The following is a 23027-nucleotide window of genomic DNA, read 5'->3' on the forward strand; positions in this document are numbered from 1 at the left end:
GGAAGTTTCTTTCAGAAATTGGAAGTCTTACCCAAATGAGACACATACATACACATGAAGAGAGAACTTCGACAAAAGAAATGAAAGTAGACAAAAAAATGTAAAGAGCATATTGCTTTAAAAAAAGACCCATTCTGGCTAAATAATAATAATAATAATAATAATATAATCAGAACCAGGAAGCCAACTACAGAGCTGGTTGGATAACAAGAGAGATAAGGTATTTCCCAAAGGAGATTGCAGAAAAGCTGGATGAATTCTGCGTGGCTTTTTGCACTACAGAAGATTCCTAATATTTTAGGAGGGAGATCTGACAAACTAGCCAAATAGAACATTCTAGGCCTTTTGGATGAATTCAAAATAAACAAACCTCCTTGGTCTGCTTGACCAACTCATCTGGAAATCGAAAGGTGTCACCGTCCCCCCAAAAAAGTTTTGCCTACTTTTAGTTCTTTTTTTATTACTGTGAACAGAACCTACATTTAAAGCTACTTTTGTTACATGCTGGTAGTAGGCCATGTTCTAAAACTATTCAGTTTGAATTTGTGGTTTTTCATAAAGGAATCTATTTGATCTGTATCCAAACCATTTAATCTTTCCAGCCCGTTATATGAGATAATTAGTATTCAATATATCTTGAAGGGATGGTGCAACTTACTAACCCATCGAAGTGTTCCATCATGAGAAAGTGCACAGACATTTCACGTTATTAATTAAAAAGAACTCTACAAGGATGCATTTGATTTCCATTCCTATTTTTGTAAGCTCACATGAATTCTGCCCTTTCATTGCCTTCAGTGTGATTTTGCAGTCGTCAGGGTTAGAAACTTATTTTTAAAAATGGAAACACTGTTATGGCATCCTCAATTTACTTCTTCCCTTGTCCTTTTATATTATTTATGTCTTTTTAATGACTATTTTCCTTTGTACACAAACACTTTCTACACAAACACTTTCTTCTCAGTTGAACTGTCTTGCTCTCTGGTCAGCCTCTATTCAGTTCCTTAGTGGTTTACAATGAATAATTTTCATATATAATACACTTTCCTGATAGATCTGCATGGTTTACAAGACATATGTTAAGAATGACAGGTGTCTGTTTAATGAGTGTTGCCTACCTAGGCTTGCCAGCTTTTTTGCAGCTGATGCATCATTGCATCTCCATAACACATAGTGTTTCAGCAGCTGAAGTTTTTGCTTTTCTGAGTTAAAAAGCAAAAAGGGGGTGACAGTCCTGTGGCCATCCCAATCACCATCCCTTCCCCATCATAGTCAGGTCTGTGAAGTACACAGGACATTGGAATAAGTATGATTGGTACCCTCCGGCGAATCAACCGGAGTGCCTGAGTTCAAAGCATTGTATGAGAAACTACCCAGCGTTAAGGAAGAGAAAGCAAAGAAAGTCACAGTATAGTGACTATAGCCTACTGTTTCATGATGGAATCATTAACTCATAGTTAAAATGTGGTTATCATTTTAAGCACAGAACTATTGCTCTTACGGCGTTTAATACATCTTGCAATTCTGCATAATTATTCGAAACAGAAGGATTTTGCTTTAATTAAATAAAAAAGCTTTATGTGCCAAAGGCTATCAAAAATTAGTATTTAATTCTCAGATAAATATTAGTAAGAAAGCCAATGTAGGGTGCTGAGTATGCGGCCAAAATTTGGCAGCCCTAGTTTACCCTGCTGCAGTTGAGTTATATTCAGAAACATACTGCCTCAGACCTAAGAGGTAGTATTTAGCCATCATGATTAGTGGTCATTGATAAGACAGCTTTAAAAGACAAATTCATGAAGGATAAGGCTAACAGTGTGATCCCAAACTCCAATCTGCTGTTCTGGAATAGGCAGGATTTTGATGGAGTGGAAGTGCCACCGCCCAATAATCTGTCAATAGGCAAATGTATCTGCCTGTAATAATTCTGAGCCCCCTAATAATTAAAATGGCCTCTGAAAACAGGACTCCCAAAAAAACTATTTGGAATATACTTCTCTTTTTGGCCTCAAAGAGTTAAGCTGTTGAAATGGGACTTGACTTGGGTCATTCTTTCAGCACATCAGCAGAACTTAGAAAAGAGGATTTTAGACCTTGATCAATGCTTGATTACTGCCAGCATTTGACAGTTCTCACAAAACAAGCAAATAGGATGATAAAAGTGTTTCTATTTTGCTGAGTAGGCAGATATACCTTGGCTGTTGCTCACTCTAAGAACAGCACTCTAAGGAAAAAATGAAAGTTGCATTTATAGTTCCACTCTTGCCAAGGTAAACCACAAAAATTATTGCTGAAACTTACACTATCTTACAGAACTATCCAAAGCCCTAATCAGCCCTGGTGAGAGGTCAGATGGAGTGGAGGTGTCCCTCTGCCCAGCCCTGTCCAGCTACCCCATCCTTTGCCATTTGAGGGGCTCTGCTGGTTTCTCCTGCTCTGGAAGCTAGGACCCAAACCAATGGATTCAAATTACAAAAAAGGAGATTCCAACTAAACATCAGGAATAATTTTCTGACAACAAAAGCTGATTGACAGTGGGGCAGTCTTCCTCAGGAGGTGGTGTACTCTCCTTCACTGGAAGTTTTTCAGCAGAAGTTGGATGGTCATCTGTAATGGATGCTTTCATTGAAATTCCTGCATTGCAGGGGGTTGGACAGTATGACCTTCAGGGTCCCTTCCAACTCTACAATTCTATGATTCAAGTAGACATATGCTATCCAAATGTCCTGGCAGATAATCCAAATAAAACTGACATTTATAAGCAATGCATTCAGGTGTAGCAAGGGCAGTAAGGCCATTGGACCACTGCTATTTGTCTTTCCAGTTTTGAAGGATAAATCTGGCAAACATAAAGGCTCACAAAATACACTTTTTTTGTCCTGCTGTTAGTCTTTATATCATAGGAGTGGAATTTAAATGGACATCTGCAACTATCAGGGATTTCTCCAATTCCACTTCCAGCATCCATCTGTATTAGTGACTTCCTATAAAGACACTGGGAAGCCCAGTATACCCAAAACATCATTTTTTGCTGAATAAATGAAGTCTAATGAAATGTTCCATATAGATTCTAACAGAATTTTCAGTTATTTGAGCTGTATAGCACACTCTATTCTATTCTTTTCTAAGCTTCTGCACGCCTACTTTACAGAATTCCAGTAAGCATTTGTAAACAGTTACAGGTTTAGTTTTCTGTAAAGACCAATTATTCCCTCCAGCAAGATTATTTTGAGTTCGACAGCTTTTAGAATATTTGACCTTTTCATACTTTAATTGACCCTTGCATTCTCTATAGGTATACATATCATTTATGTGGAATTTCTCTTGCAGCTGAAGCCAGTATTGCTACAGATGATGTATATGATGAAAGAGGATGCCAATGTGATGTCTCAGTAGAAGATCTCACCCCTGCACTTAAAACAGTAATCAGGGCTATCAGGTAGGTGGCAAATACAGTAACAAGAGAAAACACATCAAACTTCACAGATGTACCTAGAAGAAATACTATCACAACAAATTGTAGGGACACTACTTGGATTGAATTGAAGTCCAGCTGCACTTCAGATTACACAGTCATCTGTTAACTGAGATGGAAGAGGGAAGTTTAGGCCACTTCTTTCTACCTTGCCTATTGGGTTTTCAGGGCAGCAGGTGCCTGTAACATAACAATACTTAATGTACAGTATATATGAAAAAGAACTTGCACCATACTCAGATTAAATGCTGAAAATTAGAATACATGTAGTCCAAGACAAGGAGGTTACTAGACTAGTGCTTTGAAAAACTGAGTGGTTTGTTTGCTTTGCCTCTTGCAAATAAAATAGTTCTGGCAACAGTATGATGTACTCTAGCTGATGTACCATTCTAATTCAACTAAGAATCTTGAGGCACTTTAATTACTAACGTATTTATTGTGTCATAAGATTATGTGGACTAGAGTCTGCTTTGTCACAGGCATCTCCAGCAGTTTTTTTCCCCACTCTCAGTCCCATGATCCAAATAGTATGTTATGAAATGTAGAGGAAATTTCGGTTTATCTAAATCTAACATTACTTGGAAGTATAGGCTCTGCTGAACATATCCATCAACGTGTTGTATTGAAAATGATGCAAATTGCCATCTGTAAGGAATAGTTCAGTTGACCAATACTTATGTCAGAAAAGTGCTTTTTTATCTTTTGAACATCTCACTGATGACAAATTATGTAGCGTTTTCATAAATTGTATTGGAAAATATGTCAGAATAAAATAACATTAGAAATAAGCCAGCAGCAAAGTACTTCTTCCCTCATTACTAAGAGAAAAACATATATTTTATAATTGATTTCTATTTCTTGCCTCATTTCATCATAATCAAAACTATCTAGCCTCCCAAAGTTGCTGAAGCTTGACAACTTTTATTGGAATGATGAATTGGAGTTATGAAAGAAAGGTTCTAGTGGAGGAGGTAGACCCTCAGCGAATGTGTTCTAGGATTGGGTTTCAAAACAGAAACAACCAAAGCAATTAAATGAATAAGCTGCTGGTCTAACTCCAATAAACAGTAACAATTTAATAATTAATGAGAAGCAAAATGAATACACAAAGTTTCCTTTTGCAAAATGAAAATTTAAGCACCTTTTATAACACACAAGAAAATGTTTGGAACAATTTCCATGTGATAGTGTAATATAGTAAATGTACAGTAAGGGGCTTGAAGAACTCAGAGAAGCTATGAACTATGCCGAGCAGGGCACCCAAGATGAACAGGTCATAGTGGAGAGTTTTGACCAAACGTGATCCACCTGGAGTAGGAACCGGCAAGCCACTCCAGTATCCCTGCCAAGAAAACTCCATGGACAAAGACAACAGGCATATAAAAGTTATGACGCTGGAAGATGAGCCCCTCAGGTCGGAAGGCGTCCAACATGCTACTGAGGAAGAGCGGAGGACAAGTACAAGTAGATCCAGAGCTGATGAAGCGGCTGGGCCAAAGCCGAAAGGACGCTCAGTTGTGGATATGCATGGAAGCGAAAGGAAAGTCCAATGCTGTAAAGAAAAATATTGCATAGGAACCTGGAATGTAAGAACCATGAACCTGGGTAAGTTGGATGTGGTCAAAAATGAGATGGCAAGAATAAATATTGACACCCTGGGCATCAGTGAGCTAAAATGGACGGGAATGGGCGAATTCAGTTCGGATGACTATCATATCTACTACTGTGGGCAAGAAACCCGTAAAAGAAATGGAGTGGCCCTCATAGTCAACAAAAGAGTGGCGAAAGCTGTACTGGGATGCAGTCTCAAAAATGATAGAATGATCTCGATACGAATCCAAGGCAGACCTTTTAACATCACAGTAATCCAAGTTTATGCACCAACTACTGGTGCTGAAGAAACTGAAATTGACCAATTCTATGAAGACTTACAAGACCTTATAGAAGTGACACCAAAGAAGGATGTTCTTCTCATTATAGGGGATTAGAATGCTAAAGTAGGGAATCAAGAGATAAAAGGAACAACTGGCAAGTTTGGCCTTGGAGATCAAAACGAAGCAGGGCAAAGGCTAATAGAGTTCTGTCAAGAGAACAAGCTGGTCATCACAAACACGCTTTTCCAACAACACAAGAGACGACTCTACACATGGACATCACCAGATGGGCAACATCAAAATCAGATTGATTATATTCTCTGCAGCCAAAGATGGAGAAGCTCTATACAGTCAGCAAAAACAAGACCTGGAGCTGACTGTGGCTCAGATCATCAGCTTCTTATAGCAAAATTCAAGCTTAAACTGAAGAAAGTAGGAAAAACCACTGGACAGGTAAGATACAATCTAAACCAAATCCCTTATGAATACACAGTGGAAGTGAGGAACAGGTTTAAGGATTTAGATTTGCTGGACAGAGTGCCTGAAGAACTATGGGTGGAGGCTCGCAACATTATACAGGAGGCAGCAACTAAAACCATCCCAATGAAAAAGAAATGCAAGAAAGCAAAGTGGCTGTCCAACAAGGCCTTACAAATAGCGGGGGAGAGAAGGCAAGCAAAATGCGAGGGAGATAGTGAAAGATACAGGAAATTGAATGCAGATTTCCAAAGAATAGCAAGGAGAGACAAGAAGGCCTTCTTAAACAAGCAATGCAAAGAAATAGAGGAAAACAACAGAATGGGAAGAACCAGAGATCTGTTCAAGAAAATCGGAAATATGAAAGGAACATTTCGTACAAAGATTACCATAATAAAGGACAAAAGTGGTAAAGACCTAACTGAAGCAGAAGACATCAAGAAGAGGTGGCAAGAATACACAGAGGAATTATACCAGAAAGATATGGATGTCTCGTACACCCCAGGTAGTGTGGTTGCTGACCTTGAGCCAGACATCCTGGAGAGTGAAGTCAAATGGGCCTTAGAAAGCACTGCAAATAACAAGGCCAGTGGAAGTGATGGTATTCCAGCTGAACTGTTTAAAATTTTAAAAGATGATGCTGTTAAGGTGCTACACTCAATATGCCAGCAAGTTTGGAAAACTCAGCAGTGGCCAGAGGATTGGAGAAGATCAGTCTACATCCCAATCCCAAAGAAAGGCAGTGCCAAAGAATGCTCCAACTACCGCACAATTTCACTCATTTCACACGCTAGCAAGGTTATGCTTAAAATTCTACAAGGAAGGCTCAAGCAGTATGTGGACCGAGAACTCCCAGAAGTGCAAGCTGGATTTAGAAGAGGCAGAGGAACCAGAGACCAAATTGCAAACATGCGCTGGATTATGGCGAAAGCTAGAGAGTTCCAGAAAGACATCTACTTCTGCTTCATTGACTATGCAAAAGCCTTTGACTGTGTCGACCACAGCAAACTATGGCAAGTTCTTAAAGAAATGGGAGTGCCTGATCACCTCATCTGTCTCCTGAGAAATCTCTATGTGGGACAAGAAGCTACAGTTAGAACTGGATATGGAACAACTGATTGGTTCAAAATTGGGAAAGGAGTACGGCAAGGCTGTATATTGTCTCCCTGCTTATTTAACTTATATGCAGAATTCATCATGCGAAAGGCTGGGCTGGATGAATCCCAAGCCGGAATTAAGATTGCCGGAAGAAATATCAACAACCTCAGATATGCAGATGACACAACCTTGATGGCAGAAAGTGAAGAGGAATTAAAGAACCTTTTAATGAGGGTGAAAGAGGAGAGCGCAAAATATGGTCTGAAGCTCAACATCAAAAAAACAAAGATCATGGCCACTGGGCCCATCACCTCCTGGCAAATAGAAGGGGAAGAAATGGAGGCAGTGAGAGATTTTACTTTCTTGGGCTCCATGATCACTGCAGATGGTGACAGCAGTCACGAAATTAAAAGACGCCTGCTCCTTGGGAGAAAGGCGATGGCAAACCTAGATAACATCTTAAAAAGCAGACACATCACCTTGCCAACAAAGGTCCGTATAGTAAAAGCCATGGTTTTCCCAGTAGTGATGTATGGAAGTGAGAGCTGGACCATAAAGAAGGCTGATCGCCGAAGAATTGATGCTTTTGAGTTGTGGTGCTGGAGGAGACTCTTGAGAGTCCCATGGACTGCAAGAAGATCAAACCTCTCCATTCTGAAGGAAATCAGCCCTGAGTGCTCACTGGAAGGACAGATCCTGAAGCTGAGGCTCCAATACTTTGGCCACCTCATGAGAAGAGAAGACTCCCTGGAAAAGACCCTGATGTTGGGAAAGATGGAGGGCACAAGGAGAAGGGGACGACGGAGAATGAGATGGTTGGATGGTGTTCTTGAAGCTACCAGCATGAGTTTGATCAAACTGCGGGAGGCAGTGGAGGACAGAAGTGCCTGGCGTACTCTGGTCCATGGGGTCACGAAGAGTCGGACACGACTAAACGACTAAACAACAACAACAACAGCTGGGGCCATAACTGTGACAGAGGTACACTGAAAACACAGGTCTGTTGCTGTCACATAGCTTGGGTGCTAAGAATAAAACTTCATTTGCAGAATCTAATGAAGTTATTTGGGATGGAGTTATTTCTTGGCATTAGTGAAAACAATCTCACTTTTACATTCACATAAAGCTGCACAAGTTTCTCTCAGTCTATGGAAAGTGCTTATGCTTCAGTATATGCATGATATTGGGACAGTTGGTATCAAGAGTGGAACATCTTCTCCAACCCAAGAACCACATTTTCTTGGGGCCAACCTTCCGGCAACTGCATGCCTGTAGTTTGTGGGCTCATGGCCAAAACAGGGTGAGACAGTGGCTATAACTCTTACAGTAGTTTGCAATAGTTGACCACATTACAGTCGTGCAGAAGCCAGGGGTTTCTGCACACACTCACATACCATGCAGCATCCTCTATCTTGGCAAGCAAGAGGCATTATCCCAGTTCCAGGCAAAGGCAGTTAAAGGCGCGAAGTAGGCCAGTGAGGAGTGTGGCAAGAAAGGGGTTATGGCATTGGGAAGGGGGGAGTTATGAGAGCCAGATAGAAGGCCATGTTTGACCCACTGCCTGGAGGTTCCCCACTTCTTGTTTATATTTTCATTTATCATAGTACAGTAGAAATAATGGGCTGTAGTGCTAAGGGAAGTGTTACATCAGCACAATAATTTTTCTCCATCTCCTTCCTCCTTGTGTCCGCTAAATGTGTTCTGAGGTTTCCCCCAATACTTCAGAATATATTTAGAAATAGTGCAGGTCATGTACAAAGCAAAGGGGGGATGCGAGTTCCATTGCATTAGCACTAATCCTTGTGCTAGCACAAATATTTAGTTGAATACTACCCCATGGAATGGAGCTTCTTAAGCACATTTAATTTCCTAAATAGTTCTCAGTAAAAATATTATCATCCTTAGCCTATCTAGAATTGCTGATTATTTTGTGTGAGCTTATTGATGGGCCACTTTCATGGCCTTGTTTTGATGTATAAAGTGCATATGGATAATTAATCTAGATCGTATTTCTTGTACAGAATCATGAAATTTCATGTTGCCAAAAGGAAATTTAAAGAAACTTTGCGTCCCTATGATGTTAAAGATGTCATAGAACAGTATTCAGCAGGCCACCTGGATATGTTGTGCAGAATTAAAAGTCTTCAATCAAGGTAAGGGATGGAAATCCTTTTACAAATAAGTTCCTTCATATAAACTGCCTTTTATCTTTAGCTTGGCAAAAACCAAGCTTTGTGTTTTAACACTACTGTGTCTCCTTGATACTAATTTTCCTTGAGCTTTTGCAGATTGTGCCCACAAATTCATTTGTGTCTGATATAAAAAATCAGATTTAAAAACAACAGTGGACAACTGTCTACAGATATTTGTGCATTAACCACTAAACAGATAGTTGTCACTCTCGACAACTCTGATCAGTGTTATGACGGGTAGCAAACTGATTCTAGGCAACTACAGTGGTACCTCGGGTTAAGTACTTAATTCGTTCCGGAGGTCCGTTCTTAACCTGAAGCACCACTTTAGCTAATGGGGCCTCCTGCTGCCGCTGGAGCACGATTTCTGTTCTCATCCTGAAGCAAAGTTCTTAACCCGAGGTACTATTTCTGGGTTAGCGGAATCTGTAACCTGAAGCGTCTGTAACCCGAGGTACCACTGTACTTCCCTTTTTCCCCACAGTTAATTGGCCAACTCAAAAGATAAAATTGACAGTCATTTGTTTGAAAGGAGAAATCACTGTGCGCAGTAGAAACAAAAAAAGCCCTTCATCATGGCCAGAATCTATACCCATTTTTTTAGAATGCACCTTCATTCTAAAATGAAAATTGTTTGTAGGGTCCAAATGAAAGTACTCTTACCTGCTGAAGTGATCTTGCACACTTGTATATTTAATTACCTTACAGGGTTGACCAGATTCTTGGAAGGGGACAAATTGCCTCTGATAAAAGAAGTCGAGAGAAAAATACCGCAGAGAATGAGACAGCTGATGACCTTAGCATGCTAGGGCGCGTAGTCAAGGTGGAAAAACAGGTAACATGACTCTCAAAGATCACAAGTCCCATTTTATTTTATTTATCACTATTTCAGTAATTTAAAACATGTTTAATATATGGAAGATAAAATAATTTCCTCTGGTATCTACACCAAAGTCATTTTGTGTGCAAAATTATTCTTCTAAGGTGTCAGTGGCATTTTGTACTTTTATTCTTCTTTGTTGTGTCAGTGGGACTGTGCCAGTTTTAAGTGAATAGAACTGGCCTAGAAACCTGTAGTCATAGCATAAGTGCTGTACAGAAATATCTCCACAAGTTCCATACATTTGGGTAAAATTTCACTGGATTCATTTTTCACCAAAATTTAACTAGCCTTTCTTTGCAGATATTATGGTTGGCCATCTGACATGGATGTTTTTAGCTGAGCTTCCTGCATTGCAGGGGGTTGGAGTAGATGACCCTTGGGTCCCTTCCAACTCTAATATTCTATGATTATTTATATATGAATGCTTGGTTTATAATATTTGGTATTCATAGATAATTTTCTTCTTCCACCGCCAGGTTCAATCCATAGAGTCAAAATTAGACTCACTACTAGATATCTACCAACAGGTCTTGAAGAAAGGATCTGTATCTGCACTGACTTTGGCTTCATTTCAAATGCCAACCTTTGAATGTGATCAAACTTCTGATTATCAAAGCCCTGTAGATAGTAAAGATTTGTCTAGCTCTGCCCAGACCAGTGGATGTGTATCCAGATCAGCCAGTGTCAACATGCCATGTGGCCTACAGCTTATACTGACACCAAATGAATTTAACCCTCAAGCTTACTATGCTTTTAGTCCAACTATGCATAGTCAAGCCACACAGGTGCCAAATGATGGACCTGCAACTCTATCAGCTAATAATGCACTAAACCAAATACACCAGACATCTAAGCCAACAACACCTACAACGTTACAGATACCACCTTTTTCATCAGTAAAGCATAACAATAGGCTGGAGCCTATACATGTTATTCCCGTGAGCACACAGGAAAATACTTCTGATGTCACCGCTTGCCTTGTTGCTTCAAATGATAATGGACAAATTGCACAGTCCAGTGTGACAAAGGATCTCTCATGGAGAAAAAGCCTTGATACAGAAGGGGAACCCTTGGTCTCAGTGAAACCAATAGTACAAATGGATATAGGGAAATCACTATCTGTTCAAAACCTTATACAGTCAACAGCCGAAGAACTGAATGTACAGATTTCTGGTAGTGACACCAGTAGCTCAAGAGGTAGTCAAGAATTATACAGCAGATGGAGGGAATCAAAATTATTTATAACTGATGAAGAATTGGAAGCAGAGAGAGAAAATGAGACTTTCGAAGGCATTTCCCACCCATTAGTGGAAACGACTCTCTCTGCAGACTCTCTAAGGACTGGAATGTCAAGATCATCTCAAAGCATTTGCAAGCCAGGGGATGGTGCAGATGCTCTCAGCCTGCCTCATGTCAAACTTAAATAGCATTTTGTGGATTTTGTTCACATGCTGAGTAATCCTTTCAGTCATACATATCAGAGCATGGACTATTTTGAAAGCCCTTTTAATGATTTTTTTAAAAATTAAATTAATCAGAAAGAAAGGCAGTTGTATGAGTCCATATCTTTTAGCTGCATGAAAATGCATGTTTAGGAGATGGAAAAATTCAATTTATATCTGCAGTACATTGGTTCTTTCATTTAGTACAGTAGGTATAAATGAGTAATCTACAAAACTAATGCTAGAGGTTTATTAAACAACAACAGATCTGAACATGTAGAAACCATGTTTCTAAAGTACGCAAGTAAAATTCTCAAAATAATAAAGCACTTTGCTTTTGGTTAAAATAAATATTTGCCCTGAATTAGACCAGTTATGTTTGCAACAAAAAACTACTATATGCAGCTGCTAATGAAGGAACACCCATAATAAAAGATTAGAAATGGCTGCTAGTTGCAAGCTTCCTTAGTGTCTGTATCTCTTTGGAGATATAATACTGAGAAAGTATTTTGCACAGCACTTTTTTTAGGTTAGTACTGACCTTTTTTCCCCTTTTGCTATGAAATGTACACAATTCCAAGTTATCAGGGATGACCTTCAATGTGAATTTTTCTCTTGTCTCAAACTTTCTGAACATATTGATGGTCCTCTTGTGAATCTGAAGAATTTTGGCAGAAATCTCTACAAGGGAGAAACAGAAGCTTGCTTCAGATGTAATATCTTCTCCTTTTATGATGTAGTCAGTCCTCAAGTTCTGAGGCTGAATGATAGCACAAGCAAAGATTGGGGAGAATAGAAAAAGTACTGTATGAGGTTGGAGTGATAAAAAAAAACAGTGGAAAGTAGAACAGGGAGAAAATAGAATAATTATTTTTCAGGAGTTAAGAAAAAAAAGAAAAAGAAAAGAGTATGCACAAGCACAGGTAAAAAAAATATGTAGATAGAAAGAAGGAATGAAGGGTTAATCATTTGTCCTCCCCAGCGGCGTAGCGTGGGTTGTCAGCACCCGGGGCAAGGCAAGTAATTTGCGCCCCCTAACCTGCCGCCGCTGCCAGCTTCTTCTTGCTGCTGCCTGGTCTGGTCTGGTGTGGTTCTCTCCCGCGCTCAGCGCTGCGCTGGGCGGCCGCTGCACTGTCCCTCCCCCAAATAGTCCCTCGCTCTCTCTCCGCACCGCACACCTGGCACCCACCCCCTCCACAGTGGGCGGCAACCCAGCGGCTCGGATCGGATTCGCACAGCCAGCACTGCAGTGAGAGAGAGTGAGTGAGCCAGGTAGGGGCAGAGAGCTGCGAGTGCGAGCGCGCCCCCCCCAGATGTTGCGCCCGGTGCGGCCGGCCCCCCCTGCACCCCCCACGCTACGCCACTGGTCCTCCCCACAAAGACTAAGGAAATACAACTCATCTGACAGTGAAGACTACCTGTCAGATCCTCCAAGTATTTGTTCTTGGAAGGTGTGCTGGGAAAAAAGAAAGGTTTACAGAACTGCCTGTAGAGGTTTTAACAATGGGAACCTAGAAACGGGTGTGACTTTCGAATAGATGTTTCAGAACAGTCTTTGTCCCCAAACTCTATCCACAGAGGTTTGTGATTCACAGCTTCCAGGAAATTGATGTTTCTCCCCCCCCCCCCAAAAAATGTATTTTACTTCCCAAATTTTATTAAGACTAATATGAAGCAACAATACTAGTAAATATTTACAATGTCATACCCAAGCTTTGCCACAGAAATCTTTTAAAAGCCTATAAGCACATTCCAATCTCACTTCCCATTGGTAACAAATGTTTCTATTTATTATATCCCCTGCCTCCGAAATATACATTCTGTGTGTGCTCATGAGCAGGATGTCCTGTGCTCAACCTTCTCTAGTGATTCCAAAGGCATTCCACAAACTGAAGGATGCCACTACTAGCTCACTCAGAGCATGTGATCGTTTACAAGCCAGCCCTGCTGAGAATGATGTTATACATAAAAATGTCACAAGAGTCTTAATCATGGTTAAATGCTGCAGATTGTACTGCAAACAATTTGAACTGTTTACTCTACATCTGTTGTAGTTTCTGCCTCCATTGTTCTTTTATACAAAATAAATTTCTTGATGTTTCCTCTTAATCTTATGTGAAAGTACAAACAAATTGTAAATTGTTTATACTGTGTCATTCATATAATACCTGCAGATGATTAATGCTGTTCTGCAGCTTTTGCTTGGTCAAAGCTCATGGTAAATACAAAGAGAAGGCAAACTGAAGCACATGGCTGTCTTTCACTTCCCACATAATTTTCTACAGTTTACCATTACAATTTGCTGTATAATTTTTGCTGAAAGTTGATGGCTGTAAAATGTTTATGTGAACAAAAACAGATTTTCCAGAATATTTACAAGGAGGCACCTAAGCAAAATATATTTACAAAGAGGCAACTGGAGGTGCCTAAACAAAATTTGTCCTCCCAACAGATCATTTCTGCCCATCTACTTGTCAAAAGCAGAGCAAAAAGAGGTGTGTTGATGAGTTGCATCTGTTGCAAACTATGGGGGGAAGGGAGAGGAGAATATAGTTTATGCCTGTCACTCCTTCCTCTGTTATATAAAATATACTTCTGTCAAAACAAGTTCCGAGACAAGAGTTTAAATACTTCCTTATTTAGATATCTGCAGTTTATCCAGCCAAAGCTATTTTTCCCTATTAAAAAAAATAGAATACAGACAATAGACCTTTATTTTATGTATTGAATGTTTAATAGTGCCTTTTTGTGCTTTATGTGAAATCTAGCTTAACAAAGGAGCTAGAGCAAAGGCACAAGGCAAGCAACACGTGTACAAATAATTAGACCTGCTTCCCATTTTAAATAGATGAACATGCAATATCATTCCACCACGTCTATGGAGACAACAGCATCTAAATGGAGCTCCATTTCAGCTATGGGTTAGAGAGGGTTGCTGCTACAAGGCAACTATGGTTGTCTTGGCTTAGATGATTCACCTACCAGAAATTGCTATTTTTGCCTTAATCAGAGGACATGCTTGAGTCCTCCTTGTTTTAATTATGCACATAATTTGAAAGTTGGCTACTTTCAAAATACATACAAATCAGGAATACCTTTGCAAAGTTACAGCTAACAATTCGTATTCTCACTCCATCCCCAGCACACACACACACACCCCTTTGCACTGGCAGGATTTACAAATGCTATTCTAAATGTACATGGTCTTTTTTCTACTGTTACACTGATTACACTGGTACATTTTAAAAAACAATTATGTGAAGGTTTTGATTTTTAATATGAATGTTCAAGTGTGGATTTCATATATCATCAATGGGAGTTCCTACATGCACAATATAGCATGTGGGTCATCTTTCCTCCGGCTGAAATAATTACCAAATTTTCATGTTGAATACTACTGAACTCACCACAATAATAATGAAGTGTAGGAGCAGGGACAGAATGAACTTCTCCATTGTTATTCATTGAGAGCTGTCAATCTCCCTGTGTATTAGAGCATATGGAAACTGTAAAAACAACAAAACAGGAGGGAATAATTTGATCCTTCCGAACGATTTGTGGTTTACAATGTAAACGATTAATTTTATTTTGATAGGCATGTCACATGTTCCAAGTTGAAGAAAGAACTGAACATAATAATAATTCTGATGATAGTATCTAAAATATATATTTTCTTCTTGCTCATATGATAGTTTTATTTAAATAAAGATAACAGTGTTCAAACTTAGAATTCAGTATATCACACTAACCACAGTAAATGTGTATGAGATATTAATACCTAAACAGACTGCTGTCATTAAATACAATGGCACTTGCTTCTGTCCATCTGACCAGACAAATCAATCCAAAACACTTTATAAAATTGTACTGCCCATGAGTTTATATATGTACTGAACTATTCAAAAATTATGTTAGCTTACCTCAACAAGTGTTGTCAAGGTTAAGAAAATGCAGGTTTGAGCTCCAAGTTTTCCTAAGCATCTGTTTAAAGTGTGAATGACATTGTTCCAAATATTTCCTGAGGAAAATAATACTTCCCTAAGTTAATCCAGATGTCATGTTGACTCTAAAAATTAATGCACAAATAGTAACAGAAAGCAGATAAAGAAAAGCGTTATGCTAAAGCACAGTAAAATTTAGCAAAAAGAAAAATGAAATATATAAGCAAAAGCAAGCTGAAGCATGGTGTATAAGTGCTGTATTCAATGGGACTTATTTCTATTAAGGGCCAAATTACATCACACAAAGGTGTATATGATAGCCTGCTGCCCTTGTTCTCTACAAGATGTACTGGAATGTATAATTGAGCAGAAAAATGAATGTGATGTGGGGAGGCAGTGCTTAACTCTTTCTGCCTGGTATTTCGACATTCTCAATAATTCCCTCATGAGGTGGCTTATTAAAGAGGGAAATGAAAAAAGAGATACTGGGATAATGTGTATGTAATGTGTAGTTTGGCCCTAAAGTTACAATCTTTTATACACTTACATTGGAATAAGCCCTGTTGAACTCATTCGCCAAAGCATGCCTAAACATGAATGTGTGGACATCTTGATACAGTAAAGACCGTAACAATTTTGCTTCCCCCATCCCACAATTGTCCTGCTGTTGTGCTACCCAGAGCAAAGCCATGTTGACTTGGCATTATGCCAAAACCCAGGCTCATGGTTTGTCTCACCCCGTGCAGACCATGAGCTGTAGCTAAGGTTTGTTCTTGGCTTATCTTCTGAGGTTTGTAAGAGACAAACCAACAGCCCAGATTTGGACATGCTGTATTGCTAAGCCAAACTATGGCTTAGTTCCTGAGCAGAAGCAAAAGGACCGAGGAGTGAAATAACTGATTTTTACTGTGAATACCTACACACTCACTCTTTCATGCTTGGCCATGGTTTGGCTTAGTTTTATGTTCTAACTGGGCCAGTGGGGACTTACTTGCTTCTGAATGCATAAGATTGCAATGCATAAGATTTTGTTGTGAATGTGCTTAGAATCACAGCCTTAGTCCATCCTAAATATATGAACATTTCAGTGATCAATAGATTCACACACAAGAATGTTTTGTTTTTGTTTTTAGAATTGGGGCCTTAATAAATAACCATAAGAAGACCAATTCTGACCTGGTGTGATTCTGTTAACTTCACTGGCTTTATTTGCAGAATAATTAGATTTGCCTTTCTGAGCTTCAGCTCTCTTCTTTACCACAAAATTGTTTTAATATTGTTCAAATTGACTGAAACATCAAAAATTGCTATGAATATTTAAATTGTTTCCTAGGTTTTCATAAAATTTCCAGTAATTCAAACAGATATGGAATACTTCCACAAACAAAACCTTTGGCCACTGGGTGTGTTATGAGAAACTAAAACTGGCTAAAATATGAGGGGAAAGTGCTTAAAGGTTGGTTGTATGACAGTAATGGAAAAATATAAGGGACATTTCCACTGATGCTAAAATGGCTTAAGCCATTATATTAGAATACAATGTTAATTGTAATTTCATGATAAACTGAATCCATATTGTTGTTAATAAAACAGGTTAAAATAACTATTATGTATATGTTTTTTTCTTTAACTTAAATAAATGCTAGTGGAACATGTCACATAAGTTCGTTATATCTGAGTCTTCAACCTCTGGTTAGCCATGATGCAGTCAAAGCTAAGGATACCAGCATAGCAGGTATTGTATGCCATTTGATTCTCCGTTAATCAGTACTGGGGTGTTCTCCTTGGCCTTAGAAGCCTCCTATTACATTGCTTCCTTTTATATGCCTCCTATTCCATGTTCTATCCCCTCTCTCCTGACATCGTCTCAGTATTGCCTCCTAATTCCCTGAGGTCCTGTGAACTCAATAGACTCCCAAGTCATTCTGTGCTGCTCAGCAACCTCATTGCACTATGCACATTGAATGTGAATATTTTAGTCATTAGATGCGCCTAAAGATCTCCACAGGTGCTAGGGTTAAACCACCAGGTGTATACTCCCACACAGTAACAGATTACCTACCCATATTAGAAATGCTAACATATTACTGTCTTTATGCACCTGTTTCAACTAAACAATATTGCTTACAAATGCACTTTCAACTAAACTCTGTCATAGTGTTTGTCATCCACAGTAGCAGGCGGTGCTTGATGGGATACGTTTGAACTCTGTGTTGCTTTTCCCACCCCACAATTAGTACTTTCTGGGGTTTTTTAAAAGATATTTATTAAAATTTTCAAAGTGTTACAAAACAAAAACAAAAGAAGAAAAAAGTACAAAAATAAAAATGGCTAAAAACAACTCGATCTTTCCATTGCTTATTTTTCATTAGCTTATTTCCCAGACCTCCTCACGCCTCCCTTTTTTGTATTCCAGTTCAGTTTGTTGGTTCAGCAAATCCTTACCCTCTTTGTTTATCCTAATCTTTAATCTTAAAATATTGTAACGTTAAATTTTTACCTATTAATAATCCATTTTTCATATTCCCTTATAGTATTACAGCTGAAAACCACTTAATTTCTATCCAACATCATTCTAACATTCATTAATTTTACAATATTTCTGTAGATAGTCCTTAAATTTCTTCCAATCTTCTTCCACCAACTCTTCTCCCTGGTCTCGGATTCTGCCAGTCATCTCCGCCAATTCCATATAGTCCATCACCTTCATCTGCCATTCTTCCAGAGTGGGTAGATCTTGTGTCTTCCAATACTTTGCAATGAGTATTCTTGCTGCTGTTGTGGCATACATAAAAAAAGTTCTGTCCTTCTTTGGCACCAATTGACCGACTATGCCCAGGAGAAAGGCCTCTGGTTTCTTCAAGAAGGTATATTTAAATACCTTTTTCAATTCATTATATATCATCTCCCAGAAAGCCTTAATCCTTGGGCACGTCCACCAAAGGTGAAAGAATGTACCTTCAGTTTCTTTACATTTCCAACATTTGTTATCGGGCAAATGATAAATTTTTGATTTCTTCACTCTCTCCTGCAGGCTCACTAGATCCAAAATTTCCCCCTCTTCTCCTGCTTCCCAAGGGGGTTTTGTAACTTTAAACCGGTGGAAATTCAATCCTTTGCCAAAAATTTTCAAAGGCTTTACTTGTAACATCTTTGCTTCAGTCTATTTACAAAAACGGAAGGCAGACTTCCTGTTTGTGACCTCCCGCTTCAGTGCCGAATTAAAGTATTTAAAAATCCAATTTTCCGATTTACTCACGAGTAGTTGTTTGAAATCCAATTGTCCACAGGAAAAAGTCAGCACTCTCCGGCAACAGCAATGCGGCTTCACTCCATGAAAAAAGCAGTCGATTCAAAGCACCGCGCCACTTACCCCACGTCGCTCAGGATCCCCAAAACAGGGTTTCCACGCGAGTAGGGGAGGCGCAAAGGTGCCAGCCAAATCCCACGTCCACAGGCTTCTCCCACCTGTGGTTTTTAATGGGTCTCCGCCTCGCCGTGGCGGTTCAGACCCTATTTTTCGCGGAGCAGGTTCCTCCCGATCGGAGGAAATCCGCCATTGCCAGAGGCGCCAACCCGGAAGTCCGAAACCTGAGGTCTATTATGGGCATGCATGCAGATATTGGTTTACATTTGTGCCTGACCAATTTTTAAAAAATATTTCTGAGATACAAGTTTTCCAACATACCAGACTTGCACAAAACAGATTAATTTAAAAACAAAAATGATTTTTTGCCATTCTCAGCCTCAGCACTGAGAAGTGCCTCACTAACAACAGTAGAGGGTGATAGACAGCGCACCCAGCAAAATATTGTCACACATTTTTTTTAAAAAAGGCCACCAATGCGCTAAGTGCACTAAGGCACTTATGTCCACAGTTATGTGACTTCCTCGCCTTATAATTCCTCATAATAAATTAAATGGTGAGAATTATGGGCTGCCACTTGGGTCCCATCAGTGAAGAGACGAGGGGCCTCCAAACAACTCTCAGCACCCTTAAACTATAGGTCCCAAGATTCTTTGGGGGAAGCCATGTTTCAAGTGGTATGATACAACTTTTAATGTACAGGGCAGATGGAGCCTTGGATGAGGACGCCCTATGGACAATGCCAAAGCACGCACACATGGAATGCAAGAAATAAACTGCCCCGTGTATACAGCACAATTCCCAGCTAAATAGTGATATAATCATAAACCCCCCAAGAGGAGAGGTTTTCTAGAAACTGAAGCAGCAGGGAAGAAAAGCAAGTTTACATGTACAATGGTACCTCTGGTTGCACATGCTGTGGGTTATGAGCTCCGGTAACCCGGAAGTAGCCGCTCCCGGTTGCGAACCTTGCCCTGGGATGTGAGTGGAAATCATGCACCCAGAGGCGTGTGTGCAGCGAGAGGTACACTTTCACTAATGGCTCCTCAGGTTACAAGCAGTTTCTGGTTACGAACGGACCTCCAGAACAGATTCAATTTGTAATCAGAGGTACCACTGTACTGCATGTAACTATGCTTTACTAGATATTTCAGTTAAAAAACTTAATTAGTAGTTAAGACTTACTTAATAAAGTAATATTGGGGCTGGTGCCATCATGAGGCCAATTAGGCAGGTATCTAGAGCACAGAACTCAGAGGGGCACAGTATTGACCTTTGAGTTTTCTAAACAGGAATGTTTTTAGCAGGTACTGAAAAGCACAGCAAAGCCACCTACTTGATCACAGGTAAACTGGTCCAAAATTGTTAAGGGCTTAATATGCTAACAGTAACACCTTGAATTTGGCCCAGCAGCAAACCGGCAACCAGTGCAGATCTCTGAGCACAGGTGTTATATGCTGACTAGGACTCAATCCTGTCAGTAATCATGCTGCAGCATTCTGCATTAACTGCAGCTTCTGCAAGGGAAGCCCCGCATACAGTGTATTACAGTAATGCAGTCTTAAAGTAGCCAATGTATGAACTACTGTGGCAAGCTTTTCCCAGTCCAAAATAGCCACAGCTGTTGAACCAGCCACAGTTGGTAAAAGGCACTTCTTGTCACTGAGGCTACCTGAGCATCCAGTAACAGAGCTGGATCCAGAAGCAACCCCAAACTGCAAACCTGCTCCTTCAGGGAGAGTGCAACCCCATTCAAGGTTGTAAAAGGTAAAGGACCCCTGACAGTTAAGTCCAGTCGCGAACGACTCTGGGGTTGCGGCACTCATCTCGCTTTACTGGCCGAGAGAGACGTTTGTCCGCAGACAGATTTTCCAGGTCACGTGGCCAGCATGACTAAGCCGCTTCTGGCGAAACCAGAGCAGCACACAGAAACACCATTTACCTTCCCGCCGGAGCAGTATCTTGCTTTCAAACTGCTAGTTTGGCAGGAGCTGGGACTGAACAACAACAACGGGAGTTCATACAACGGGAGCATTTCTTGGGATTTCTTCCACTAAAGAGGCTAGAGGCCCCTTTATGACAGAAACTCTTCTTGGACAGCTTAGCAAGTGGGATTACCTTTTGAGAATCTGAATGGGAGTAACATGAAAGGCAAAGAAAATAGCATACAAAATAGAGTCCTAGACATAAACTCATATGTCTTTTTTGTTCCCTACAAGGCACACTCTTTAAACTTGGTAGTCAATGGCTGATTGATTGATTGATTGATTTCATAAAATTTATACACAGCTTTTTTGTATTTTTTTAAACAAACCTCAAAGCAGTAAACAAAAACATAAGACAATAAAGAAAAAAATCACAATCATACTTTAAAACATACAAGTTAAGATTAAAATTACTGCTCAGTGTTGTCTGGAAGCAACTATTTTCTTCAGTTTGGTTCAACAGATCTATAATTATTTCTCTGCATCAACTCAGAGCCGGCAAATTCTAGCTGGCCATGTATCAGACTTGGGCATGACTGCTAAGCCATTGAGGGAAACAAGGTGGGAGAGTCGAGCTGATGCTTTGAAACAAATGAAATATCATGTTGGTAGTATATACAGTGGTACCTCGGGTTAAGAACTTAATTTGTTCTGGAGGTCTGTTCTTAACCTGAAACTGTTCTTAACCTGAAGTACCACTTTAGCTAATGGGGCCTCCCGCTGCCACCGCCGCACAATTTCTGTTCTCATCCTGAAGCAAAGTTCTTAACCTGAGGTACTATTTCTGGATTAGCGGAGTAAAGATTTATCTGGCAATACTTCTAGAATTGCAGCTAAGGCCCTTGCTGTTGCAATTTGAAAGTTACATGATACAACACCCTTTTTGAAGTCAATATTACAGGCAAGCTACTACACAATAAGTAAGCCAATTTAAATTCAGCTACAAGCCAATTGCAAATGACCAATAATTACCCTGTGGGCTGCAGGTGTAAAGCCAGTGAGATTGCAAAAGAGCTAGGACTACTACCAGACTTTGAGACAAAACAAGTTAGAAAATAATAAAGAAAAACCAATTGGAGTATGAGGCCCAGAGACACCACAAGATCCAAAGCAGAAATTCAAAGTAGGTTTCTACTATGCTGTCTTAAACATGGTCATATAATCTGTTGAAGAAGAGGTTCCAACAGCTGAGACAATTTAATTCTCTAGTTGGCTTCCCATATGATATATATACAGTCTTAAGATGTATTTAAGGCCTGCAATAATTTAGAAAAACCGTTGATGCATAAATGGGCACAAAGGTATTGATGCTGAAGATCTGTGCTGTGAACTTACAGGAATAACTTGAAGACTTCCAAAGTCTATGCTGCCATAAAGATTACTTCTCTTCATAGTACAACAAAAACTCATCTTCTCACACTGCCAGTGTCAGTAGCAAATGGCGAATGCGGTTTCTTAAAGATCAACCTTATAAAAACTTGCATACGCTGAACAGTGTTGCAAAAGGGGCTTGGCAACTATACCAACTGAACATCCTCAAGAACTTGAGCTAAAGGAATTGGTGGCAGATTTTGCAAAGGGAAAGTGAGGTGTTGATGTGCCTGAAATTGAAACTTTTACCAGACTTAACTTTTAATATCACAGTTCACAAGATTATTCACAATGATTTGTGTGCTAAAGCATTTTCTTTTGCATTTGAAAAAATAAAGATTGTTGCATTACTTATCCTTGCCATTTAAAATAAATTTAGCAGTTTCACGTTTTTCACTCCCCCACCCCACCCCACCAAGACATCTCTTTTTGAAAACTGGAATTAGCAATGGGCTGGGTGGGTGGGGCAAGTAGTTAGCCTTCCCTGAAGCGCAAAATAGCCTGACACCAGGATTAGGTAATACGGTACTTAAGACTTTTGAAGCACACCTACTCGAGATTTACTTTCCACTCAACATGATCCCGTTGGCGGGATTTCTGACCAGCATCCACCCAGCACCACAGTATTTACCCTGTGGAGAAATAAATTACCTCAGCATTGCTTACAAAGAGTGTGCGCAAAACTCGCGCGCGACGAAAAAGCCGGACCACTCTCTCTTCGAGGCACTTAAGAAGAAGCTTCTCCAACAACTCCCCACCTCCTGGACCATTTGGCAAGCTGAGGGTAACTGTCCTACCAGCGACATTTTGGAGGGAACTGCGCTCTGCTACCCATTAACAAGCCTCCGCCTTAAGCGACGCCCCTCCCTCTCGCACACGGGCCACGAGGGCGCTTGCCCGCGCTGTCAATCACACGCGAGGA

General features: G+C 40.0%; 2 protein-coding genes and 1 long non-coding RNA gene across 35 annotated transcripts in view; 2 read left to right on the forward strand and 1 right to left on the reverse strand.

Annotated features, from left to right (window-relative positions):
• Window positions 1–11544, forward strand: part of KCNQ5 (potassium voltage-gated channel subfamily Q member 5) — a 272747-nt gene extending 261203 nt beyond the window's left edge. For all 4 annotated transcript variants that reach the window (XM_080997992.1, XM_080997989.1, XM_080997990.1 and 1 more), the window contains 4 exons: window positions 3331–3439; window positions 8946–9077; window positions 9825–9951; window positions 10476–11544. In XM_080997992.1, coding sequence (XP_080854118.1) covers window positions 3331–3439; window positions 8946–9077; window positions 9825–9951; window positions 10476–11426 — 1319 coding nt within the window. In that variant the 3' untranslated portion in view covers window positions 11427–11544. The remainder of the gene's footprint in view (window positions 1–3330; window positions 3440–8945; window positions 9078–9824; window positions 9952–10475) is intronic.
• LOC308472827 (uncharacterized protein) overlaps window positions 1–22988 on the reverse strand; it is a 49330-nt gene extending 26342 nt beyond the window's left edge. For 12 of the 30 annotated variants that reach the window (XR_013983732.1, XR_013983733.1, XR_013983734.1 and 9 more), the window contains exons 1-3: window positions 14849–16979; window positions 11983–12122; window positions 9780–9859 (exon numbers count right to left, since the gene is read on the reverse strand). Coding sequence is in view for 20 of the 30 variants with exons in the window: in XM_080998084.1 (XP_080854210.1) it covers window positions 9780–9859; window positions 11983–12122; window positions 14849–14906 (278 nt within the window). In the remaining 10 variants the exon portion in view is untranslated. Of the gene's footprint in view, window positions 1–3492; window positions 3656–9095; window positions 9238–9779; window positions 9860–11982; window positions 12123–14848; window positions 16980–22069; window positions 22089–22658 lie in introns of those variants that run through there. The other 18 variants (XR_013983736.1, XR_013983739.1, XM_080998074.1 and 15 more) reach the window with 16 other exon arrangements.
• Window positions 12119–13063, forward strand: LOC308472845. Its single transcript, XR_013983769.1, has 2 exons — window positions 12119–12427; window positions 12823–13063. It is a non-coding gene; the product is annotated as an uncharacterized lncRNA (long non-coding RNA).
• Window positions 22989–23027: the final 39 nt, after the last annotated feature.

Source organism: Podarcis pityusensis, assembly GCF_964106645.2.
Source record: "Podarcis pityusensis genome assembly, chromosome: 3".
Lineage (NCBI taxonomy): Eukaryota > Metazoa > Chordata > Lepidosauria > Squamata > Lacertidae > Podarcis > Podarcis pityusensis.